The sequence below is a fragment of the Passer montanus genome, unplaced genomic scaffold (genome assembly GCF_014805655.1).
Source record: "Passer montanus isolate IOZ18808 unplaced genomic scaffold, ASM1480565v1 scaffold5, whole genome shotgun sequence".
NCBI classification, from domain to species: domain Eukaryota; kingdom Metazoa; phylum Chordata; class Aves; order Passeriformes; family Passeridae; genus Passer; species Passer montanus.
The window spans coordinates 7,658,226-7,683,855 of NW_024369929.1; the positions used below are offsets into that span (position 1 = coordinate 7,658,226).

Genomic DNA, 25,630 nt, shown 5'->3' on the forward strand with positions numbered 1-25,630 from the left:
CACTACATAAACTGATACTGACTTCCCCATAACCAACAATGTAGACAGATACTCTGCGCTAGGATTTCCAAGAACACTTTCTGCTACAGAATAGTATTAGTCTCCTCTTTGTCCTGCATGATCTGATCTGCATGCAGCTCAGGAAGATTTCAGTGGATAGAGGATGAAGGCAAAGACAGCTTTCAAAAGAAGCACTCTGTCTTCTAATTTCTGAGAAAAAAATGTGACTTCCATGAGTCACAGAAAACATAATGAGCATAAGTAAAAGCACATGTCACTTTCTTTATGGATAATTCATGGCTTAGTAACTGTTTATAAAACAAGGCTGAAACTAACAACAGCAATTGTCATTCATATATATATATTCCCCTCATGTCAGGCTTCATAATGTTTAGTTTTTGGCTAACTTCTGACATTGTCCAGCTTAACCTCACTGGTAATCCTGGAAAGACAGCTTTCAGCACATGATGCTGGGGTGTCACTGTGTGATTCCCATTTAATGCTGGAAGTTTACCAACAAGAGTCATAACACAACTAGGTTTACTGTAAATAAAATTTTCTCATTTGAGCCATCATCCTGGAAGCTATTTCCTCTACTTCTCCAAGTAGTTTCACAAGAAATTTCCAAAATTTTCACCATTTCTTTGCTGTTTCACTTTAGAATTGAAGTTATTGCACCCTTCACAAGTAAGGATTGCTCCTTCAACACATCCAAAGCTGACTGCCCAGTTTGTTCCAGTCTTGTACTATGAGACGCCAGGAGGCAAAGTCAGGCATAATTTCACCTCTCTAGTGACACAAATTCTGTGGTTTGAGCCTGCAGTATTATATGGTATTTAATGGTCTCTATCACAAACTAAATTCTCTTGTATTTTATTTAGACTTCAATTGCCATGAAATCTAAGTGGACTTAAAAACCTGCCTTAGGGTGAGTGAAGCACCTATCACTGGAATTTTCAAACCCAGAGGAGCTCTCTGATGGAAGAGTAAAAGCAGAAGCCACCAGGATTTGCCGACATTAACCACAAATGCATCACATACCTTTAGAGAAAGGCTTCCCACTTATTTCTATCTTCGTAGAGAACCCAGGTCCCCTTGGGCAAAGAGCTTCAAACTCAGGAGTTCCCCTGAGAGGACACTCCTCGCACTCGTAGCCCCAGGCTGCCCCCACGGAGCAGCAGCAGGCGTCCATGCGGTGCCGGCCGGGGATCTGGGCCGTGCACTGCTCGTCCTCGTGCCGCAGGTAGCAACTCTCCAAGCGAATGTCTGTTGGGCAATTTAACAACATGTTGAGAAAGAAAGAAAGAAAGAAAGAGAAAATTTACTTCACTGCAGAGGAATTTTTTTCCAAAATCCCTTCACAGGACAACTCGCTCCACGTTTTTGTAGACTCAGAGGAGCATACCAAGCTTACTGTATAATTCCTAACAAGAAAATATTAATGCTAAACTCTGAAATTAACAGTTGAAGTAAGTTTAAAGCACCACTCTGAAAAATGGTGTTCAACACTCAAAGTAAATTTTGGATCAGAAAAGGATTTTAAACTTTCCAGCTTGCCATACTTATATAAGGCCTTTTAATTACTACAAGCTATGCCTTGGGCATTATTGTCATAAATGGACAAAGGTGCTTTGGGTGGACAGCATACAAAACTTGGATTATTCTGTTGCACACTGCATCGAGGTGCATGGTGTAGCCAAGTCCTAGCCCACAATGGTGTGGCCTCCACTATTCCAACCTTTGTGGAAAGTGGTTTCAGTGGAGCTGCAGATGAAGAGTTCTAAGAGCATGCATTATTTGTAGGGATTTTTCAGATGAACAATCTGGAACTAAATCACCAGCTAGCACATGGTGACAGGCTTTAGCTACTACCATTGGAACCTGTTCCTATTCCAGGTGAACTAAGTTCATGTCCCTGACTAATTCAATTTGAAAAATGGACAAAAATAATTTTCCTTTCTTATTAGAAAACACGCAGTACAAACACTGGTCATTGCATAGATCTGCTCTTCACTAGTAGACCTGTACATGGAATTAATACCTACCAAGACACGTCCGTCCAGAAGCATCTAAAGTCATCCCGTTGGGGCACTGGCAAACAAAAGATCCCAAGGTATTGACACACTGCCCATTTGTACAGACTCCAGGAAACACCTCACATTCATTAACATCTATTAAAGAAAAAAGGAAGTGAGTAAGAGTAATCACTAGCATGCTAAACATGAACAAATTAGCAAAAATATAAAAAATAATAACATTGCAGTGTTTTTAGGGTAAAATAAAACTGACAGCAGTCTACATGGCCTGAAAAAATTAAAAACATTTACAAACCCCAAAGTAAGTCAGCCAGATCCAATTAATTACAGAAAACTGCTGATGATCAGAAATAATACCTGCTGCTATTAGCAACATATACTTAAAATATATTCAAATTCAATATATTAATAATTAATATATACTGAAATTAAATTCAAAAGTAACAGAAAAGGGAGGGGTGTTTAAAAACGATATCCATTTTCATACTCACTGTGGGCCAGATGTTTGAAGCAAATGGATAAAGAAAGATCAAAATAAGTGCAAAATGACATTATGCATTATTCCAACTAGATTCAGTATTTTTAAAAGATTTTTTAATATTTTCTCTATCTGCACGTCTGGAAACTACAACAGCATTTGAAATCTGGGTCTATGGCCTTGTCAGCAATTAGCAACCTTACATATATTAAAATAACCTCCTTACAACTACACACAGAGTTTAACTTTGTTAAGTAAAAACTGTATTTCTATATTTAAAAGGCAAATTTAGCACTTTTTGGTAAGGAAAAATTGATTATATGCATTAGCTTGGCTTGAGCTTAAATAAATGTTTAGTAATCTAAGTGTGAGGTCCTCCCACCCATGTCCTTTGTGGAAAGCATATGCTCCACAACTGCCTTTGGGAAAAAGCTTCCAGCATTAAACACGCTCCAAGATGAAGCGTGACAATTTTTAGGACAGGAGAGGATAAGAACAAGAAATGGAAAAAGAATGACTGGCAATCTGTAGATGAATATTAATGTATAGAGTAACCAAGAAGTGGGAAGGTTGGGCTGGTTAAGCCTCCAGACAAAAGTCCTGGTGCAGAGACTGCATCTCTCAAACCTCACGGAGCACGACGGAGGATAAACGCTGGGGGGCAAACCAGTGGCCTCTGCCCTTGAACAGATACTGTAAATTGACTGGAAGGTATGAAGTAAAGCCAGTGGATTATTAGAAACCACTGAAACACTGTTCACAGCCTGTGAGCAATAGTGCAGCTGACAACTCCAGGGCTCACCCGTAAACGAGAGGAATGCTGCCAATTTAGTTTGCTTATTTCCCTGCACAAGATCTATTACTCATTTTACATAGGCTGTGTATGGGAGAACTGACTGTCACCTTTTGGGAACTAAACTTACTCCTGTCTCTAACTCGCCAGTAAATTTCCTAGAGACCTTTCCCTGTCTTGAAAAATGCATACATTGGTTGAAAACCAAGTAAGGCTTCAGTAAGTTTACAAGGAAGGAAAACTACTCTGAAAAACCTGGGGCTATCCAGGTCCCACAGAAACGAGAAAGATTAAAGCATGTAATAGATGTAATCCAATGTGCTGGTAAAGGAAATGCTGAAAACAGTTATGTCTGTATCTTGGAAGGATAAACTTTCCATCCCAGCAGTGTTGAAAATGTTCTAAGACTTTCCTTGTGAAGAGAGATAGGTGGGCCCACTTTTTTTTTTTTCTTTTCTTTCACTTACACACTCTGCAAAGTGTTGCTGAGGTCAGATAAGTTATGTACAGTGGGTCTGCAGCACAGACATGCCAAGGTATTCAGTCATCATTTGGAAAGCAAAGAGTATGTGTGAGGGTGTTCCTCTTTTTTTTTTTTTTAAGGGAAAAAACAATGTTTCTTTATGGAAGCTACATATGGGAGTAATTTTTAAAAAATATTTTAACTGCAGTGTCATGTCAGATGTTGTCAGTCAGGATGACCCACAGCAGTTTGAGACTCTCTGAGCTTCTGCATATTATGTAAATATGCAGTACTTTTCCAGGGGTTCAAATCAATTCAAATAGAGATGAAATAGGGTGGGACCTTTAATTCTCACAGAACTGTATAGAGTCATCTCATACCAAGCACAAAACTACACATTTTAAATATTAACCTTTTCTTTAGCCAAAGTATAACTGTGTCCTGATGGTTTTTGTTTGTTTCTTTTTTTATAGGACAGTGAAAATACATTTTGAATGTGTAAGATTTCATATAATGTCATATGGGAGAAAGCCAAGATTAGGGAAAAAAGAAAAAGAAAACTAATGTGAACTATAGTCCTTGAATATTCTTTTTCTAAAGCATAGTAATGGCTTATCATACCACTGTATTACTTATGCCATGTTTAGTAGTATATCTAAGACACATAATCTGTAAAAAGAGGATACTCAGTTAACAGTGTTTGAAGAGAGAGAACCACCTCCTTATACTGGTTAACACTCTATCTGCAAGTGTGTACTTTGAGATAAAGTGTGAGTATGCAGAAATGTTAAACAAACTGAAACCAAATTCATCCCTAACATAACTCTAATGAAGTCAATGGAACAACACAAGGTAAGAACTTGGCATAATGTTCCTCTATGATAAATTAACCACTTAAATCAAAACACTGGCATTTTTTTATTCAAGCCGATTTATGTTAAGGCAACAATAAATACCTTCACACAATGTTCCTCTTATTCTTGAATATCCCTTTTGACATATTGGGTCTGTAAAACAAACAGAAGTGAAGTTTCAGAATACTACAGTCCAAAACTCACCATTAATTTATTGTGCAAAACTGATCATGTGAAACATTATCTAGTTTATTGCTATGAGAAGTCTGAGTGCTTAGACAGTATCCTAGTATTTTCTGATATAATACAGAGATAAGATGGAGCAACTACATAAACTATGTAGAGTGCCAGCCTTTATCCTCTTTGCTTCCCATGTGCCTCAGTTAGCTAGCCTAAAAGTGGTTATGATTTCTGTTTCATTTGAACCAATTAATTCATTTCACTCGATCACAGCACATTACAACCCCATTTACCATGGATGAATGAGGATGAATTCTGTTAAGATACACAGAATGAAATTAACCAAAGATTTGAGCAAACTAGCAGCTTTCAGGATACAGAAATAACAACCCACACACATTTCTGCATTCATCAGCTCATCCCTGGGCTCCCAGCTCATCCCACAGTTCAGTAAAATTGTCAAATGAATATGCAGCGACCTCAACCCATTTTTTCACCAACTGTATGATTCTCCAGGTCATCAGTTAATCTACAGAGTATTATAACAAGGGCTACTCCCTCTCCTCCCTTCATTACCACACCAAAGATCCATTTGTTACGAACATTTCCTTGGGATCTCTGGGGAACATGCATTTATTGCTACATCATTAGGAACTCCAGATCACTAATTATGACAAACCATGCTAAAGTAAGGCTGCCAGTTACAGACTCTAGGTGTGGTCCCTTCCCTTCAGCACTTAAACTTGTAAAATATGTACTGTAAAATCCAGTAAGAACCTTCTATAGCTACATGCTACCTCTCAAATATTAAAACTTCTCATTTTTGGGACTGAATAAGGAATGACTTCTTGATAACAGAATAAGTAAAGTTATTTGTCTAGCCTGTGCCCAACTTCTACAACAATAATCTCAATCAACCTCAGAGGAGGAAAATTCCTAGGTTCCTGAGGAAAACTAATGGCATTACCTCGTTCACATGGTGTACATGGGCTTCCCCAAGCAGCACCTAGTGAGGAACAGCACTGGGACTTCAGAGTTGCTCCATTGATATTTATTTCACACCTTCCATTGACTATGTTCTGCCAACAGGTACCCTTGACAGTTTCTGTTTGGAAAAAAAACCAATATATTTTCATGCAGATTCTCTAGCATTATGCATTACAGTATTTACAAACACGTGTGCATTTAACCATGAAAAAGAATCATATTTTCATTATAATTTACCACATCAGAGCTAAATTTATTTTAAAGTCTCTTAATTTAACCTTCTCTATGCTGAACTATAGCCTGAAATCATCCCAGCACAAAATTCTTGCAAATCCTTGTTTATGATTACTGTCCTTAGTAGGGAGTATGTCAATACCATTCAAGATCTGAGTCCCTGTATTGATTATGACTCAGATTAGGAGCACATGCAGAAGAACCCCTGCTACATCTTCCATTATTTTACTAGATCGCCCTGTCTGGATATCTTCCCATATAGGGGAGTGGCAGGAGTTAGCTAAGGATCAGACAGCTGTTGTCCTACAGTTTTCCTCACTGACTAGAAAAGAGCTATAAATTACTGTCCCAATAAAACAGGCAAGAAAGGAAATTATGGGCCCACAGAATATCTGAGTCACAGCATTGTCCATGGATGCTCTTGAGCTGGTTTGGACCGTGCATAACTTGCTCCATCTCAAATACAAAGTTTTTTCCAGAGAGCAGATCCTAATTAGAACACATTCACCTTATTACAGGAGAAATTAAGGAGGTGAGCACAGACCTGATGGGTCATAGGATTTCTGTGCTGGTTAAAAAAAATTTTCACCTCTCTTTCAAATTTGACATGGAAGCACACCAAGCTCCCAAGTGCACTTTTCTGCCCCCACAGTAATGGTGAAAAAAAGCACTTTTTAACATTGTTTCTGTTTCCCACTAAATTAATCTACATAACTTATTTTAAAATATTTTCTTAACCTGATGTTCGCATGTCATCAGACATTTTTAACCAGCAAACATAAAACCTTCAGAGGAATAATACCTATGCAGATGGTTCTGGTTGGATCCAAAGTACTTTCAGGAGAACATTCACAAACAAAAGAACCTGGTGTGTTTTTGCACACTCCATTAACACAGGGGCTAGATTCACATTCATCAATATCTAGAAAAGAAACACACTGCTATTAGTGCCAGAAAATATTAACAAAAATACATATGGCTCTTTTCAGTTTAGGAAAAAGGGGATGAAGCTTTTCTCATACCCAATCTTGCTGATATTCCCCTTTTCTGTTATGAACCCCTCACAACAGACTACCAATGCGTGTGTCCTAAAGACACACTAACGCATTAGAACTGTCTGTGACTCAAAAAGGATTCAAACAAGGAGCCCTTTGGCTCTGTAACTCACATAACAGATTTGTAAAGCTTGGTTCTTCTCACCCTTGGCAGAGTGTGAGCTCACTGGTAGTAGTAAATAGGGAGAGTAAATACAGTGAGGTAATCTAATAATTTCATTTTGGCCTTGTCCCTCCCTCCTCATTCTCCTACTTTCCCACTGAATTTATTTATTGTGATTTTTTTTTTAAATTTTTACATATTATACCTTCATGAAGGTTCAAAGTATTTCTGGCACAATCTGAGAATAGTCCATATGAATAAAACTGGGATGAAATGGTGCATTACCAATTACCTTCACAGGTTTTTAGATCAGGAGTGTATACAAATCCTTTTGGACAGGTGCAGGTGAAACTTCCAGGGGTATTTCTGCATTGCCCATTGTCACAAAGGAGCATGTTCAGCGCACATTCATCAATATCTACAATGGAAATAAAGAACTTTTTAAGAAAGAAAACATTTCTGGAATAGAAGTCAGGACAGAATTTCACTTCCAGCAGCCACTTTTCAGAGGAGACAAATAGGGGAGGGGGATGTGGAATATGAATACTGGATTCTTTTTGTAGACAACAGGTTTGCACAAGAGCTTGTACTTTCTTTCCTCACATATGCATAATATGTGACAGCCACACCACAGTTCAAAATAAAGCTGGGATTCACATTTTCATCCTGCCTTTACTATGGATTAGGTCTATACAGTCTCTGAGTCACGGCACAGCAGCACCCACAGTCATGAAAAGAACAAGGAGAGGATTGGTTTGAAAAGATTTGCCGATCATCTTGGTCTTTAAATCACTATTTTTTCCAGGCTGGCTCTGAACTTAGATGTTATAGTTAACAAGGCTAATGTAAGTCTACACTTGCTTCAGAGATGAAAAATTTAAATAGAATTTCTAGTGCTAAATTTAAGAACACTGAGGAAATCTTTGGAAGAACTGCGGTCATTAGTGAGAAGTTGCAAGAAGGTGGCAATGGGCCATGAATAGCAGGTGAAGACCAGGAGAGACCCAAAGAGCAGACAGGAACAATTGGCTAAGTCAGAGAGGCCTAGAAAGTGTTGAGAGAAGTTGGGAAGACTCAGAGGGTCAGTGCAGCAGCTGGGAACAGCAAAAGTGCTAGGAAAAGAAGGGAGACTTGCAGAATAAAACAGACCATGTGGGAAGCTTCACAGGAGTTCAGAAAAATTGAGAGAGGGCCAGGTGGAACATTACGGGAGAATGGGAAACAGCTGTGATGGAGCATGGATGGGGGCTACAACAGGGTGGGCTGGGGAGCATCTGGAAAACTCACAGATGGACTGGGAGAAGAGATGCCATCAGCTACAAGCAAACACTGGAATAGGACATGGATAATTAAAGCCAAAGAAGCAAAAGGGAAAATGGGATGAATTACAGTGTGATTTTTATCTAAGAAATACCAACTCTTTTTTTCCTTTCTGTTTTTTTTTTTAAGATAATGGATAGTTTAGACTGGGATAACACCCATGACTTAAGCTATTTAGGTTTAAATAGAGAATACTGAACCCAAACAAAATTATTATGTAAGCTGGAGATAACAGAAAGGAATTTAAGAATTTTAAGGTGGTCCAGAGCTGGACAAAGGAGAGATTACAGTAGGATATATTAAAAAGGAGAATAATCATGATGAAGCGAGGATATCAGAAATGCTTTCAGGGATTAAACTTGGGAATGATCCTATAAAACATTCATTTTAATGCAGAAGTAAAAAATTAATTGAATCAAAAATTGTGGACAACACTAAGCTGGAAGTTATTGCCAATACAGAGAATCAGGCAAGGCTAAATTAATCTTGACAACATGAACAAGAAAAATAAGATGAAATATAATCACCAACATTCAAAACTTTGCAATTAGGGACCACTAACAATAACATGCTAGAAACCAGAACTCATCAGCTGAAAGCTAGTGAGCAAATTCTGGATGTAAATCTCAATTAGAGGTTGACTTTGATCCCACAGTATAACATGTATTTGAGAAAAGACTAATGCAAACTAGAATCAGTTTAGGCAGGATATTCCATGGGGAAATGGAGAATTTCTGGCATGACTATACAAGGCACCAGTCAGACCTCATCAGAAGACTGTACACTTGTCAGATCAGTCATGTTCAAGAGAGGGCTGCAGCCCCTATTTGTATGAGAAGAATAGAAGTACAGATTTGGACGGTTTAGCTGACAGAGTTTGAGAAAGGATATGATGATTCTTTATAAATACTTTGAGGATAAGACATTTCATACCAATGCAGTTTTTCCCAGTTGAGTCCACTTCATATCCAGGGTCACAATAACATTTGTATGTTCCATGCAGGTTCTCACATCTTCCATTTGGACAGAGATCAGGATCCAATAAGCACTCATTAATATCTACATAAAGGTAAAAAAACCCAAACATCAGAGCAGCAGTTGTTGAGGGCTTGTAGGGGTTAATTCTCCAAACTAGCAAAAGACAGTTTCAATATAATTTAACGTTGGCAACTCTATATTTATAATTATGTAGTTCTGATTGGGAAATTCACACCTAAATATTCACACTCAAGAGAAAAAAGCATCTCTTCATCATTGATTTATCTCTAGCCCACGGTCATTTAGGAAACTTTCAACTGTAGGGAAGAACTGGGATATTAAACTGGGGATCAGAGATTAGATTCAGAGAGGCCCATATACTAATACTCCCCATATCTCCTGATTCATAGCATTTCCAGATGGCATCACTTGCCAAAGCATTAATATCCCTCCTTTCTGAGTGCTTTTCCCTATCTACTGCCAGCAAATCTACTAGTGAGCACTCACTGATTTAAGAGTTTGCAGTTTCACAGTTCTATGACTACAAAGCTTTCATTGTAATAATTTCCTTCTTCTCCATAGTTAAACAAACCATGGCGTATTTTGACAGATGAAAACATGACTAAGCTCAATGTTCAATTTGGCTTTATTCTTCAGGATGATTTCACCTGAAATATGCAAATATTACTTATCTATAAAGTCATGTAGGTAATGACACTTCTCACAAATTTGTCACTATTTTATAATGGTAGTTACAGACACTACATGATGTAAACCAGAGAGGCCCCACTGGTGAAACAGCATGATCCTGAAACTCCATGCTCCATTCACTTCACCCTAAGCTTGTCTCCCATTCTCTTTTGTTACCATCCCCAACAGCATGGCTAACAAAGATATCAAGGTAACACTTTCAGACAAAAGTGCTATATATAAATTTGAATTACATTAGGTGACCTTACCATTTCCTCCTGCAGTCATGCCAGTTCCACTGCTACACAGAGCCTGATATTCAGCTGGAAAAATTATTAAAAAACTTATTGGAATATTCTTTCTTAGCTCATTGCTTTCAGCATCACCATTTACAGTGTGGCAATTAATTATTCAAAAGTAACATGCCTTCCAATTCTTCTGAAAATATTAATAACCTCACACTATTCTGAACCTGTGAAGCATTTCAGCAGATTCAGGGTATGAATCTGCTTATGAAGATGGATGAGTAAAAACTTCACATGATTAACTGTGGCATTTAAGAATAGACATAAACTTCATGCTGGTCCTCCTACACAAACGAACCATAACATATTCACAGCAAGAGTCTCCAGAACTTTATGCCCAAGTCCTTGCCCAAGGTGCATGTTCAAAGAGACCAGGAAACAGAACATTTTTTCCTATAAATCCGCCCCATATTTAATTCTATTTAGAAAGAGGGTCTTCATGACTTAATAGTAGACCAAGGATCTTATCAAATGGTATACTTTGTTTATGTGCAACAACAAATTTGCTGAGTAACAAGAAACACATAATAAATTGAGGTTTCAAAACAGCTCCCCGGAGTCAGTCACCTCTATGAAACCAAGGTCTCTTTAATTTACTGGCTTCACAGCAAGGACTGTGTCAAAAGAGTCTTCTTGGAAGACTTTTCCTAAAACACTTCTGCCCATTGAAATAGTTAGGATTGCTTTATGGCCAGACAGGTTATCTCCCAGACAACTTCACTTGGTGGGGATTTCAGGACAGACTCAAGTATTTGCAAGAAACTGAACTGGACATTTGTCTGTGCATTGACTACCCAAAGGCAGGGTAATGAATGGGCTACTTCAAATAACTCGAAGGATATGAGTCATGCAGCAAACATGTGACTGGCAGGTGTACCTTATGGATTTGAACATATGAATTAACCAAATTTTTTCCACTAGTAACTTGGGGTAAAATTTATAATTTTTGTTATCTACATCTACCAAAATATGGTTTGCTGTCTGAAAATGTCCCGTTTGTTTTTAATGTGCATATCAAATCTGGAGCCAGATATTGTAATTTACTGTTGCTTTAAAAAATTATCTCCTGTGGTCTTAAAACATATAAAAATAAAAGATCGCTCAAAATACGTAACGTATTATACAACAATGTAATCTCCTGATTTAAGTTGCAATGTAAATATAAAACTTTCTTCTACCTTGTAAATGAGAAGATTTACCAGTGAACATGCCATACCTGAGTTTTGTGCTGGGCAGGGCTGGCAAGGCTCTCCGAAGGCATAGTCAGTGCTGGCACAGCAGCATTCTGACTTTGTAACTGCACCCGTTAATGGTCTCACACATTGTCCTCTCTTGTAGCCACCATAGCATGTGCTTCGCATATGTGTATCTAGGGGAAGAAATCTCTCTTAATCCTGCCATAGCCAACTATCCTGCCATAAATTATAACAAGTATTAAATGTAGCTCATGTGTCATAAACACCATGAAATAGCTGTCAAAACAAAGTCTCTTTCACTATTTCTCTTTGCTTTCCAGCCACCTGCATGCACCCCTCTACCAGGGAGAAGAAATTTTTCTTCCTCCGCTCCCAAGAATTAAGGCATACAAATAGTCACTGTATTTAATGATTTGACATGCACTGGTGAACTACTAGGCAAACAATCAATTCTTAACCTTGAACTAGTGAGAAGCTGTGGGGAAAATGGACAAAGTCTTTGCTCTTTCTTTGCTTGTAAAAAACTCAAGGAAAAGTCATTAATGCTATTCCAGTACATAAGAGTTCATATGTTTATGTTTTCAGGTCCAGGGGTGATTTTTCTCTTTCTTTAAGAACTGGCCCATAAATAGCTTTCATGCATATTAGTATTTTATAATCAACACTGCGCTTGTACAGAAATGGGCAGAAAATGGGGTCCATCCCATGTTAAAAAGACATGACAGAGTAATTACATCTTTAATCTTAGTGGCAAATGAAGAATTTTACATTGACAGAAACAGGGCAAATTCTCATCTTCTCATAACTGATGCAGCACTAGTCACCTCTACTCTGTACAGTCTACCTGACCTTGTGATTTGACCCACATTTTTTTTCTCTTTAAATAAAAAGGAAATGAAAACAGAGCAAAATGGGCTATTACAGTAAACATTACAGAGCTATTATTATCCACTATAACTACTACCCACCATTCCATGAAAAAATGGTAAATTCTACATTCAAACTTCATCTGTTAATCAGACTAATATCTTAGTGTTTATCAGCACTAATATCTTAATTTTGGTTAACTGTGACTCCATGAAGTTTATCTTACCAACACAGACACGTCCATCCAGTCCTACTGCAAGGCCAGGGAAGCATTCACATCTGAAAGAGCCATCAGTGTTCACACAGCGCCCGTTCATGCATATTCCATCTGTCTCACACTCATTGATGTCTGTTGGAGAACAGAATGAGCTTTATTAGAAGTTAAACTACATAGTGTTTGATGCCTGGCTGAAACTTGCATTTGTGCAGCTTATTTTCAATATATCCTATAGAAAAATATCAAGGGTAAATGGAAAGTAGTTCAAGTAAAGATTTTGTTAGGAATAATGAATTCGTTCTTTGAAACAGAATAGGAAAATGCCAAAATCAGGAGAAATAAACAGAACAAAATTATTTTGTTCTCCCTGGAGAATAAAAGGGACTACATTTTCCTGACTTGTTCCTACGAGGTACATGTTCCGATTTCAGGGTCATTCAGGCAAAATCATAATTGAAGGAAGGAGGAAACTGTGGCTGCTAAGACAAAGGACTTGTGTAGTATATAACAGGACATTCCCTTTCCGTATTAACAGTTCATGCCGTAAGAAATCAGTCCAAATAGCAAATTGAATCTTCTACCCTCTGACAAGGTGCCTTCACAGGGCCACCAAAGAATTTCCTTTCCTCCTGCAGCACATCTGAATCTCCCCAGTCAGGCCCTGCCTGCAGTCCCTGTCTCTCTGGTGATCTGCATGACAATTGGGTTTTCCTATCGGGCGCTCATTACAGCACATTTTATAAACTTTCAATGAATGGAGTGCCCTCCAGCCTTGAAAGGAATTCATTAATGATTTGAGCCCTGAGCAATTGCCTGGCACAAGCTACCATCTTTGCCCAATAATGGCACATTGGACAATAAGGCCCATAGCAATGAAATATAGGAATGAATACTTATAATGTTAAACTATCACATAGACATGTCAAATTAGTAAAAAACCTATATAGGCTGTGTATCCTGATAATAGCAAGATCATTCTCTAGATGCAGAAAGCATATTACCATTTTAGAAATGATAAAGAAAATGAGTGTTATAAATATTGTTTGGAAATATGTATAACCTTTATAAAATAATCACTTCATAACAATTCTCCATACTATATACAAGAGACAGTGTGTGTGACAATTTCCTTTTTTCTGACCTTAAAAGGGCAAATTGAGAGTGAAACACCTCTGTGTTTTACTTAGTTTGTGTTGTTTGGCATAAAAAACGGCTTGTATGATCCAAGATTCCTTCTTCAAACTGCATTTTAAAATAAAAGCTATATTTAAGTACACGGGCTCGAATCATTTTTACTTCATCCTACAATCTTTTGTTCTGTTTCAGACAAATCTTAGATATTTTTCCCACTTTAAATTTATCAGTGCAGGTAAAAATGGAGTTGGGATTCAAAATGAGCCCATGTTCTTTAATGGTGTAGACAGCTATTTTGGTGAACAACACTGAACTCCTAGAACAGATTCTCCTACAAGCAAAAAAAAAGAGAAAAAAAGCTTTCCTTTTTTAAGGTTATTTCTAGAAACAGAAAGGCAAAATTACTTCTTTCCCATTTCCTGTAGTTCATTTTAAAAAAAAAGATTTTGTAACCTGGTAAAGGGAGAAATGTGTCATCTATTTTCTTTTGTACTGATTTATGAAGGTGTTGGAAATACCGCTATAGAATTTTTTAAAGGTAAAGTGGGTCACTTAAAATGGTGCAAGTCAGATGAAAACCTGGTTCCTGTAAAGATGGGTAAAAAGCTTCTGCTTTTACCAGGCCTGAGATTCCACAGAGTAAGTAAACTTCACCCACAGAACTAAAGTCCAAAATTCTAATCTTCAGAATGCTCCACTCTCTTCTGTGGTAAAAGTCACCATTTGGACAACTTAAAATATATTCAACCTGGCTCTGGAAAACCAACTAATGGATTAATTCTCCATGTTCAATGAGTTTTGCCTTTTCTGCTTAGCTTGCTTAGTAGTGCTAGCTGGGTACACAAAGTCCTCTAATTTTAAGCAGGAAAAATTTGCTCAGACTACTAAACTACCATTTTCAATTGCCTTGCAATAACTTTTAATTTGGGGGATTCCCGTTGATTTAAAGATGAAACAATGTATGGAACAGAAATAATGCTCCAAACTTCTGCATGCCTGATACGTGTTTCTGAAAAATCAAGCAAATCATCATTGAAAGAAGCTAATGGTGAATAAATTTAGCATGTCTTGTATTTCAGGGAATATACAAGACTGTGGTGTAACATTATTTTTTGGCATGTTATTTCAGAAAGTCTAAGTGGAATTTTTTACCAGACAGCCAAGCATATGCCCTGTACTTATACTTAAATTCCAGTTTTATGGAACTAAGTGTTAATTACACTATCCCCATCTTTGGGTTAGAAGACCTTCCTAATAGCTGAAAACTCAGCTTGGAGGACATCAAACGATACAGTTATAGAAGCAATGAGCTGCACTCTTCCATTCCTTTCTCGATCCCCTAGTTCTGCAAAAACACACACACAATTCCCTATCAAAACTGCTCAGGCAGGAAATGAACTTGCTTCAGAAATGTCCATTTGTGCAAACACTCCCTGCACATCCAAGCATGACCTTAGAGTTGTGTAGCAATGGGGGACAAAGATACACGGACCTCCTCCTTCTTGCTTGCTCCAAAGAAGATCACTTATTGCAACAAACCAAGCTCTAAACTTCACCCAGACAGGCACACGCGGGCTGGCTGCCACTGTGGTGTGGCTGTTCACGTGTCCTTTTACCCAATCAGCCCTCTGATCCCGTGGTGCCCACATGTCTCGCCAACCAACCACTGCCTCATGCACAAGGCAACCCCACGCCAGCCAGGCAACCCCATCTCTGGTTATATCAGCTGTTCTTTACTTTCCTCTTAGCTGAACCTTTCCCAGAGTCCTTCTGTTGCTCACCAGAAGTGAACAGGATTTCTTCTCTTCCCCTTCTTTGTTCAATCAATAAAAACACATCAAAAACAACTATGCCGCTGACCAAGAGACTTACAGCATAGGAAAACAAAAAGACAGTGTCCAATATCCCCAGGAAGAAAGTTGCTTTTTCTGCATTTGGAAATAAATGGCTACTGTTCCAAAGTTCACATGGCCTGGGCTGTACAGGCAGGAGGAAGTCCATTGGCTGGAAATGCTGACTTTAACATTACTGAATGTCTTTCTGGAAGCATGGAGCAGGGAATAACTGAAGAAAGTCAGCAGGAACATAACAATATGATGGTGAGTGCAGTGAGACACAAGGCCTCTACTGGCAAGCTGCCCCTGCAAGCTTTCAGGCACAGCCATGTTCCTGGCAGCCCTACCCTGCTCCTGCTTTGGCCACAAGGGCTGGATGGTGATTAGGTTATTTTTCCTCTCACTGGGCTTTGTCTCAGAGGTGATCAATGTTTGTCCAGACAAGCAGGTGAGCACTTTGGACCTGCTGGTGATAGAACACATGCATACCCTCTCCCCTAGGTTAGTAAATCAGCTGGGCCTTGCCACTACATATGCCATGTTCCCCTTTTTTATTTTTTGATAACATGCACTTCTCTATGAACAGTAAAACAATACATCTAATAAAACACTAAACGCACACCAAGCAAAAATAAACAAGGCAATACATCATGAACTGCCTAAATACTTTGCCATCACCCAGGGTCTGCAGTCACTGGGGAGCCACATTTCACAGTGAGAAGCTGAAGGACCTTTTCCAGGAAAGGTTTCCAAGTTTATCTTGAAAAGGGAGTCCAGCATTTATAAGACCATATCAGCAAGTCAAAGTGACTTGATAACATTTTTAGTGCAGAAACACCTGGTCTGTTGGCATACTTCTTGACCAGCCAGGACCACAGCCTGGCCAGAGCCTAGGCCTTAACAGGAAGGGTTTCCCTAAAATATCCTTCAAGCAAACCTCTATCTATATCAGATGGGAAAATTTCTTAAAATTATACACTTCTTAGCAGACAAGTAGCTAAATAATTAATGGTAACATGAACAACCTACAACCAACCAAAGGAATGCATATACGTAACATCTAATAATTATCTTACAGCTAAATCCCTTTACAAAACTCTATGTATCAACATTATGATATAAACAACATATTCAGAATCACTAATCATATTAACTGCTTCTTGTGTAAAACTCCCCAAAGCTAACACTGCTGCACAAAGTCCACCCTGTTGAGTGGAACCACCTCCCTGAGTCATTGCATATATCCATTTATGATCTTCCTGCCACCTGCTTCCATCCATGATCCTCTTGCCATGCAACGACCACCCTCATTGCACAATCCATCAAGAAAAAACCATTACATGCACCAAAATAAGGCTACAATACACAAGAGTTTGCTGGTGTTAAAGGCAAGCAAACAATACCTCTGCAACCACTTGTCCAAAAGTAAAAAGAAAAAAATTTCTGTCACAAAATCTGCCAACACTGCACTAAAAGCATCTGAATTCTGCCAAGAGACAGCAGCCTGGCATACAGACAAACACAAATTAAAACTCCTATCCATGATACCAAAAGAGACATTATCAACTACAAGCTAAATTATTTTATATGGACAACAAATGCACTGAACAAGCTCTCTGATCCCGTGGTGTCCATGCATCTCATCAACCAACCATTGCCTCACGCACGAGGCAACCACACACCAGCCATAAATTTGTTCTCTGGTTATATGAGCTGGTTTTTACCTCACCATTAGCTGAACGTTTCCCAGAGTGTTTTCTGTTGCTCACTGAAAGTGAACAGGATTTCTTATCTTGCACAGAATTTTAGCTTGTGTAAGATTTTAATGCATGCACTTGACAAACAAATTCAGGACATGCAGTGTCAACAATGAGTGTTTCAAAGACTTCTCTAGGACACAAGTTATTTACTTTGCACATTTAGCACGTTCAATGCCAATGACATTGTGCCATGCACAATGATAAATAATTCCAGCTGATTAAAAAAGCGTATCTGCTGACGACTCTGCCCCATACCTCTTGTTCCCAAGAAGCACAAATAAGGCTACTCTTGAAGCTACCCAGAGAGACAGGACTCACAAGGTTTGGGAACCCATAATTTATTGTGCTTACCTGTGCAATAGCGTCCATCAGATGCTAACTGGAACCCTGGTTTACAAATGCATTTGAAACTGCCATCTTCATTGATGCACATCCCATTGAGGCAAATGTTCCTGATGCTGCACTCATCCATATCTGAAAATGTAGATGATAGACACAATGTTCATAATGTTTAAGCATAAGAACTGTTACTGGTTATATCCAAAAGACAAACCTTAATCTTTTTCTTAGTTGTCAGAGCTATCATGATAATCAGAAACATATGATACTGCACTGTCCTAGAGGATGTCTCAAAGCAATGACTCCATTTTTCATAATGAATCATTAACATAAAAAGGAATTAATCCAAAAAAAGAAAAGACAACAAAAAACTGATGAGAAACTGGACAGCTTGAGAACTTTCAGTTGGTAAAGTCACCAAAAAGTGAGAAGGCATGTAATTAAAGAAGGTTTGACATCTTAATCTAAATAGAATCTAAATCCAAACTCCTGTTTGGAATGTAAATACAATTTTATGTTACTAAGAAGACCTGAAGGGAGAGGAGTGAACATTTGGGTTTGGAGTAAAAACTTTTATAACCTCCACTGGACAAATCTAGGATTTATGGTATGGGAGAATTACCAGCACTGCGCTCAAGCATTAATTCTGTGGGCATCCTCAACTTTCATTTAAAGTAAAATCTACCCCCTTCCTGCATTCAGCATGACACGCCATACAGAAGGGTACTAATTACAGCTTCATGAAAACATTATTCATCCTCTGACTGAATGGAATATCATGGAGGATTCAAATAGAAAAAGGTGGAGGTCTCAGACACTGTTATTCTAAACCCTGCACAGTTACTCACGAAATGGGAAAGGAAAAAAAAAAAGGCAAGTACAGAGAATTCTGCTCTTGATTTGAGTAAGCTTTTATATCCTCTCAGTCTTTACTTTGTCCTGGCGCAGATGAAATCAGTTTCGGATGTTACATCCAAAAAAAATCAGTAGTATTTACCAGTTTCATCTAAAGAACTACACACAGTTACATTAAGGTATGGCACAATGCCATGGTCTTTACTGATTAGTGTGTGTGCATACAACTCAATGCATTACAATGCCAGAGATGAAACTGTTTCATAAGTGGATGCAACAGACATTCTGGCAGCACATGCAATGGAATTAAAAATGTTTTACCAGACTGCCGATGTCCTGGTTTTTATTACTATTAGCACATGGTATTTGGTGGGAAAGGAAGAAATCAGAATAGAGAGTTTTTTCCTGAATAGTCTAATTTCCAAATATATTTTGTCAATGTACTTCCATAATAAGATATTTTAAAAGCAGCTTATAGTGCTAAACTGTATGTTAAAAAGAGTCAGGAAAAATAGAGTCTTAAAATGTCTGTCTCTACCAAGGATTAACAGAATCACTACTAGCGCATAAAATCACTGGATCATAATGACATTACAATATATTCAGAATCGTGCTATTTTCCTTAATATTGCAGCTGTCTTGGACAGAAATTACACTTCTAGACATAGTGTGTTTTCTTTTTACTTACAGCCTAAGTCAGACAAAAATAATTTATGATTTTTTAAAAAAAAATCGTGTATCTATCCCAACCAGGAATTTTGGCATTAAGTCTTTGAGCTGAATCACTGAGATAATATTCTGCCAAAAATGTTTCTAAGAACAGTGCTTGAAATTCTTTTAACGTATGAATAGATCATTGGGAACCCTCCCAAGGACCTTGGGAAGCATGATAAAGAACATTCTTCTTTTTTCCCCTTTACTAAAGGTCTGGGAGGTAGGAACACATCAATTATGTTTACAAATTTTTCTTAAAACAATTTTTATAGGTCAGACCAGCCCGCATCTACATAAACCACATTGCTAGTCACCCAGTAAGATCCCATAAAGCTCACTGTTAAGCACACAGTAAAATCAGGCAGCATGTGACTATGTTTTAAAATGTACCACTCCCATCAAAGAAACTGCATTTTGTGATAGTGGTATGTGCTATTTCTCCTCCTGGACAGACAATCCGTTGAGGATTGCCAAGCCAAGGCTCCAGGGCTGGCTGCAAAAGACATCTTACTTGCCCTCCCAGATACAGCAAAACGTATTTGGATATCTGACTCCTTGTTTCTTCCCTCCCCCCCACTAGGGGTCCTTTTCTTTTTCATTGATGTGAATAACCTCTTGCAACTGTAATTACTGATATGGAATAACTTCAGAAAAGTCTTACCTTCACAGTTTTTCCCATCAACTGCCACTTGAAAGCCAGCATTACACACACAGTGAAAGCTGCCATCTGTATTTATGCATCGTCCATTATTACAGATACGACCATTCTGTAAGCATTCATCGATGTCTGAAAGCCAACCAGAAAGAAAAATAACATTTTGGGAGATTCTTTTTTATACTCAAGAGGAATTTTTCCCATTTGCCCTTCCCCCAGGGTTTTAAACCTCCATGGAAATTGTATTACCTGAAAAATGATTTATTTTGATTTCCATAACTGAACATTATGGGGGTGGAAAATGTTTGTCAGCTTGAAATTTCAAGTCGCTGTGAAAGAATTTCAGTGAACACTACCCTGCAGCTTTCCCAAACAAGAATCACAATTTTGCTTTTTTTTTTTTTTTAATTTTTGCTCATCATGAAAATATTTTTACTGAACTTTAATTTAATTTAACAGTACCTAACTACTTAAGGAAAGATGTGGGAAAGCTTTTCTTTTGCTGCTGCTTTGTAAGATAACAGGAAAGTTCAAGACTTTCCCACCTCAGAAGAATTTCTCCTGCTTACTTTGTATTTGAAACATCAGATCCTCTTTCCCCTCTCTCTGCAGGAGGTGCTTGGCAAGTGCTTTGGAGGACCTGAAGAGTGATATCACACGAGGCTGGCAGCTCTCCCTCTCCTCCAAAGGAGGGGAGAGGAGATGCTGAGACAGACTGTCTAGACATTTTTCAGATTGCTCAGTATTCTCCACCAAGGCCTGGACCATCTCCCAGAGATTCCTGCACACAGGGGACTCTGCTCACAGAGATCACAACCAGCCCATGCAGACCTGTCTATTATGCTTCCCAAATACCCTGGGGGTGCCCTTCCCAAGCCCTCTCTGGGGAAGTCATTGCTGCACTTCAGGAAGAAGTGGAGCACAGGGTGTCCTCCCAAATGCTCCTGCTCTCTGGACACCTAGGCCAGGGGAGCTGATGCCTCTTGAAATTGTGAACCTATACTTGCCTTCTTAGCAGCATGCTAGTTCTGTGAAGAGTCCAAGAAATCCCTGAAAATCACTGTTTTGCAAGCCAGCAACCATGCCAGCAGAGGCACGAGCTGCTCAGTGACCATTCACTGCAGCAGCAGCAGCTTGCAGCCCTCCACCAAAAGTATACAGGCTTGATAAACCTCATTTGATAAACAAGCATCATCAAGCAGCAATGCATAAAAGTGACTTTCCTCTCTGCTCAGTCCCTCTTCACCCCAGTTTTCCAGCCCTTGATTGCATGCGTGTCTGGCTTCAGCCACTACACCAGCTTTCTTCCCTAGGACAGGCAGAAATGCTACAGCATCTGAAGGCCTTTTAATTTTTAGAGCTTATTTGTTTTTGTATTTTTATGCATCTGATGCCATTTAAATGTGTTAAAACTTAATACTGAACCTCATTGTTCTTTACATACACACAGTTGATCAGTCCCCCTGATCAGTCTCTCGACCAACGTATTTCTAATTTTCAAATGAGATAACATCACGACTTTTTTTCTCCTCAGAGAAATGTGCAAAACATCAAAGTACTCTCTCAATGAAATATCCAAAATTGCTGTCATGCCCCTGTAAGATCTGACCTCCTCTCATCAGAAATGTTAAGCAGATTATAGTAAAGCACTTAGCTGTTAAAGCACTCATTGATAGCTAATCATAATAAAATTTCATCTTTTTTTGAGGTCCATTTCATATCCTCTCTTCTGCAATTGAGAAGCATTTTTTGTTCAGATCATTAACCACAATGTGACTTTATCCACCTATATCTCCAGTTAAGATATTAATTCAGTCAAGCTCATATTAGAATTATAAGGGTTCCTAAGAACAGATGAATCAGTAGCTTGCAATAACGACTGCAATGTTTAGTCACCAATCAGAGTCATCATGCAGAAAAAATCCTCCCCTGGAACCTCAGAGCAAGGAACAGATAAACATCTGGTCATTATGGAGACTTCGTTTTTCAAGAGCTTGAGAGACTTCATAAGGAACACATTTCCAAAAACACATCAGACACATTTGTGCATGCAAAAAAATAAAATCACTACATCCAAAGTAGTCATGCAAAGTAATTCTACAGCAAATGCTGATTTGGCAGGCACCAGTACACTATATGTGCACTTTGCCAAATGCACCCCACTAGCCTTTTTCTTTTCCTCACACTGGTCCTAAAAATTCCTTTAGAAAAACAAGATTCTGCACATCGCAGCATTTTCTGCTCTGGCTGTCAAGCCGGCACAGCTCCCATAGACTGCAAAGGAACTGCTAAGTGACCACACTTAAATGCCATTAAGCTACTGGGCTTCTGACAACCATGTGTTTGTGTAATGAATCAGTCAAATTAAAAGTGTGTGACAAAAATGACTCATGAGTAAATTCATCACAGCTGAGACTCCCCTTCAGCACTCCCTCACCACCAGTCAGCTGAACTATGAAGATGCTTCCGCAACACGGCTGCTTGGCAGCAATTAGGTCAAATACTCCCCAGCAACAGGCAGCAGCGCTGCTGGCTCTGCGTGTCTTCCTGGACCAGAGAGCAAGCTTCTGTACCACAAACACCTTTATGATTCACAAAATCAAGGAAAGAAATGCACACTAATACAGGTAACTTTCTTCTGGCTTTTTAGAAACTTTCTGCATCAGACTGAGTGCATGCTCTGCACCCTGCACCCAGTGCAGGAAGCAAAATATGAAGACAAGCTGTGACTCTGAGCATTCAAACATCCTGTTTCATTTATATGCTTCATTTTTTATGGAATATCAAAACAATCATTTATTCCTCTGCCAGAAATCTCTCATCATGCCTTAATTATAAAGGACTGCATCCATCTACCTTTACAGTTGAATCCCTACCCCAATTTGGGAGTCACAAAACCCTGACAGGGTTGGCTGACTGCTGAGGAGTTATGTGGTCCCACACCCATAGGAAAACAGGATGGAGACCATCAGGACTACAGTCAAGTCAGATCTTCAGAATAACTATAATGAGGATTCTGAGGCTTCCCCATCTACGCTTTCCCTACTTTTTTTTTCCCACTACTTTTCCATATCTAAGTTTTCATTGCTGTAATTTATGTTTAGTTGTTTCTCTGTCAGTAAGCAGAGACAACATATGGGCAGTGTAACCTTATATTTACTCACTGTAAGTTTTATATTTCTCCCCAACTTCTTTAGTCTTTTATACATAAAGACTTTCTCCAGTGAAGGGATGCTTAATTGTCCTTGAGATCTTCAAGCAGCAAAAGAAAATAATGTCTTAATATTAAAAAAAAGCCCAAAAAACCAAGAAAATATGTCTCTTCTATTTCAAAGCCATAAATAGTGCCAAGATCCTTTTAGCACAAGACAAAATGCCTTTTCTCATAACCCAGTCAGTGAACAGCCAGCTCCAGCAGGTCAGTCATTTTTACTGTCATATCTGAATTTATTTTTTTTTTTCAAACTCCCATATTTGACCCATCTGTTAAATTTTGCTTGCAAACTATTTTCCCTCCTGATAAGTAGACAATAGCAGATGTGGCTGCATGCCCATTACCTCGGCACTCTGTTCTGGTGGCTGTGCTCTGATACCCAACACGACACTGGCAGATGTAGGATCCTTGTGTGTTCACACAGTCTCCACCAACACATGGATTCCTTTCACATTCATCAATATCTGTGGAACACAGACAATACAATTTTATTATCACACTGGATGACAGTTATTTTTGCCTGCAGGCATATTTTATAATTTTGTACTTGGAGAAATAGTGCCCTTCAATCCCTAAGAAAAGGGGACATCACTGAGATCCCAAAAAGATCCCATGTTTTAAGATAAACAGGATGTGGGAAAATGAATTTTCAGTAAAATATTGCATGTGTGAGAGATTGAGGCCTTAATCCCACATCTCCACATTCTCAGCTCCACTGAAGATTTCGCAGAACCAAAATCTTGCCTATAAGAGACAGTTAATCCTTGCTTCTGTTGTTGAGCTCTTACTGAGTTCCAAGCCCAAAGGTCTCAAGAGCCTAACAAGATACTACTCATGAACTTAAAAAGGACTTGTAAATCCTACTAAGCCTAAGTTTATGATTTTTAACAATAGGTCATTGCATACTCAAAAAGCTGGTAGCATTTTAAAGAGACCATTTTCAATAACTAATAAACACATAATAGTCATGAATTAGTAAAATAAGAAATCCTTGCTTCTGCGTAATTTTTTTACAAGATTTGTTAAATATTGTTTTAAAGGCAAAATTGTTGTAAAAATAAGTTTGTCATTGATGTCAAAGTCTCTTTACTGGGTTTTTTTGGAGGCGGGGCTCTTCTATTTAAGAACTCAGTTATTACATTGTGTGCAGAAGAATGTTTTTTTCTCTAAAATGAAATTCCCCTCTGTGATTTACAGCAGAAAACCACATACCAAGGCATTCCTCTCTACCATGCAGTTGGAATCCTTTGTTGCACTCGCAGCGGTAGCTCCCAGGGGTGGGAATACAACGCCCATTTCGGCAGAGGTGTCGGAATGCTTGGCAATAGTCAGTTAAGTTCACCGGCAAGATCGCTGAAACAACAACAGTTGGAAAAATATTTTAATAGTTCATCATAATAGCTTCTGATAATCTACAACTTGTGCGGGATTTTCCATTAAAAATCAACATTTACCTTCCATTGTAATGTGAATTACCTAGTGAAACAGGAGAGAGAAAATGGCACTTTGAGTCTTAGAGATTTGTTTGAAAACAGCTAACAACCACAGAAATTTTCATTGAGGCAAGTCTGGTTGTGTCCTAACAAAGAGGACTATGTCTGCTCATACCTAGAGGTAAAGTGGATGTGTGGCCCTGCAGGGACTCTACTAAAAGCCTGGAGTAGCAAAGAGCAGGCAGACTGGTTCATTATTTTTGCTTTCCCAGATAGCAGTGAGGAGGGCAGGGATAACCCTGGGAATGTGCCTATACTGTCTTTGGCAGGCAGGCGTGAGCTGGCTCTGTCCCTGCTACCAGCTGACCAGAAGCTGTGCAACTACGTCAGTGCAGTGTCAGCCTAAGCTAAAATACTTTGCCTCTTAGGCTTATTAGCTCAGCTTGGTGCTGAATCAAGACTAAATAGTTTCAGCTGGTGCCAGTGCGAGCAGAGACTGCTTGCATCTGCACAAAGGATGGGCAAAATCAGCTTATGTTTACTTGCAAAAGAGATTGTGGTTATGCCAAATGATTTCAGGTGGTACATGCCTACCCCCATACCACCTGGGCATGCAGTAAATTCTCTGAGCAAAGACCAAAAAAGGACTATATTATATTGGTATGTTGCTCTATATTGGTAGTCTGCTCTGGCTTCCTTCTTACTTTAGGGAAAACTAACCCATCCATGTGCATCACTAAAAATTCTTTCTGGGCACTGGGTCAGTCTCAGTATCCAGCAGACTACAGCAGTGTTTTGATCAGTACATTTCCTACCTTGCCAAGTGCAAGTGAGGAAAACAACCTGAAAGAAGTTGCTTCCTCTCAGACAAGCTCTTTAATGTAAATATCTTTCACAACCTAGTCAAAGAGCTATTCATATTCTGCAGTGCTGAC

The 25,630-nt window shown here is 38.7% G+C and overlaps 1 protein-coding gene across 4 annotated transcripts in view; it reads right to left on the reverse strand.

The window, feature by feature from the left end:
• FBN1 (fibrillin 1) overlaps positions 1-25,630 on the reverse strand; it is a 143,132-nt gene that overhangs the window by 52,225 nt on the left and 65,277 nt on the right. For all 4 annotated transcript variants that reach the window (XM_039723288.1, XM_039723287.1, XM_039723289.1 and 1 more), the window contains 14 exons: positions 24,475-24,615; positions 23,607-23,726; positions 20,055-20,180; positions 17,837-17,959; positions 12,766-12,888; positions 11,693-11,845; positions 10,441-10,494; positions 9,437-9,562; positions 7,476-7,601; positions 6,828-6,947; positions 5,772-5,909; positions 4,727-4,777; positions 2,046-2,171; positions 1,042-1,266 (listed from right to left, as the gene is read on the reverse strand). In XM_039723288.1, the coding sequence (XP_039579222.1) occupies positions 1,042-1,266; positions 2,046-2,171; positions 4,727-4,777; positions 5,772-5,909; positions 6,828-6,947; positions 7,476-7,601; positions 9,437-9,562; positions 10,441-10,494; positions 11,693-11,845; positions 12,766-12,888; positions 17,837-17,959; positions 20,055-20,180; positions 23,607-23,726; positions 24,475-24,615 (1,752 nt within the window). The remainder of the gene's footprint in view (positions 1-1,041; positions 1,267-2,045; positions 2,172-4,726; positions 4,778-5,771; positions 5,910-6,827; positions 6,948-7,475; positions 7,602-9,436; positions 9,563-10,440; positions 10,495-11,692; positions 11,846-12,765; positions 12,889-17,836; positions 17,960-20,054; positions 20,181-23,606; positions 23,727-24,474; positions 24,616-25,630) is intronic.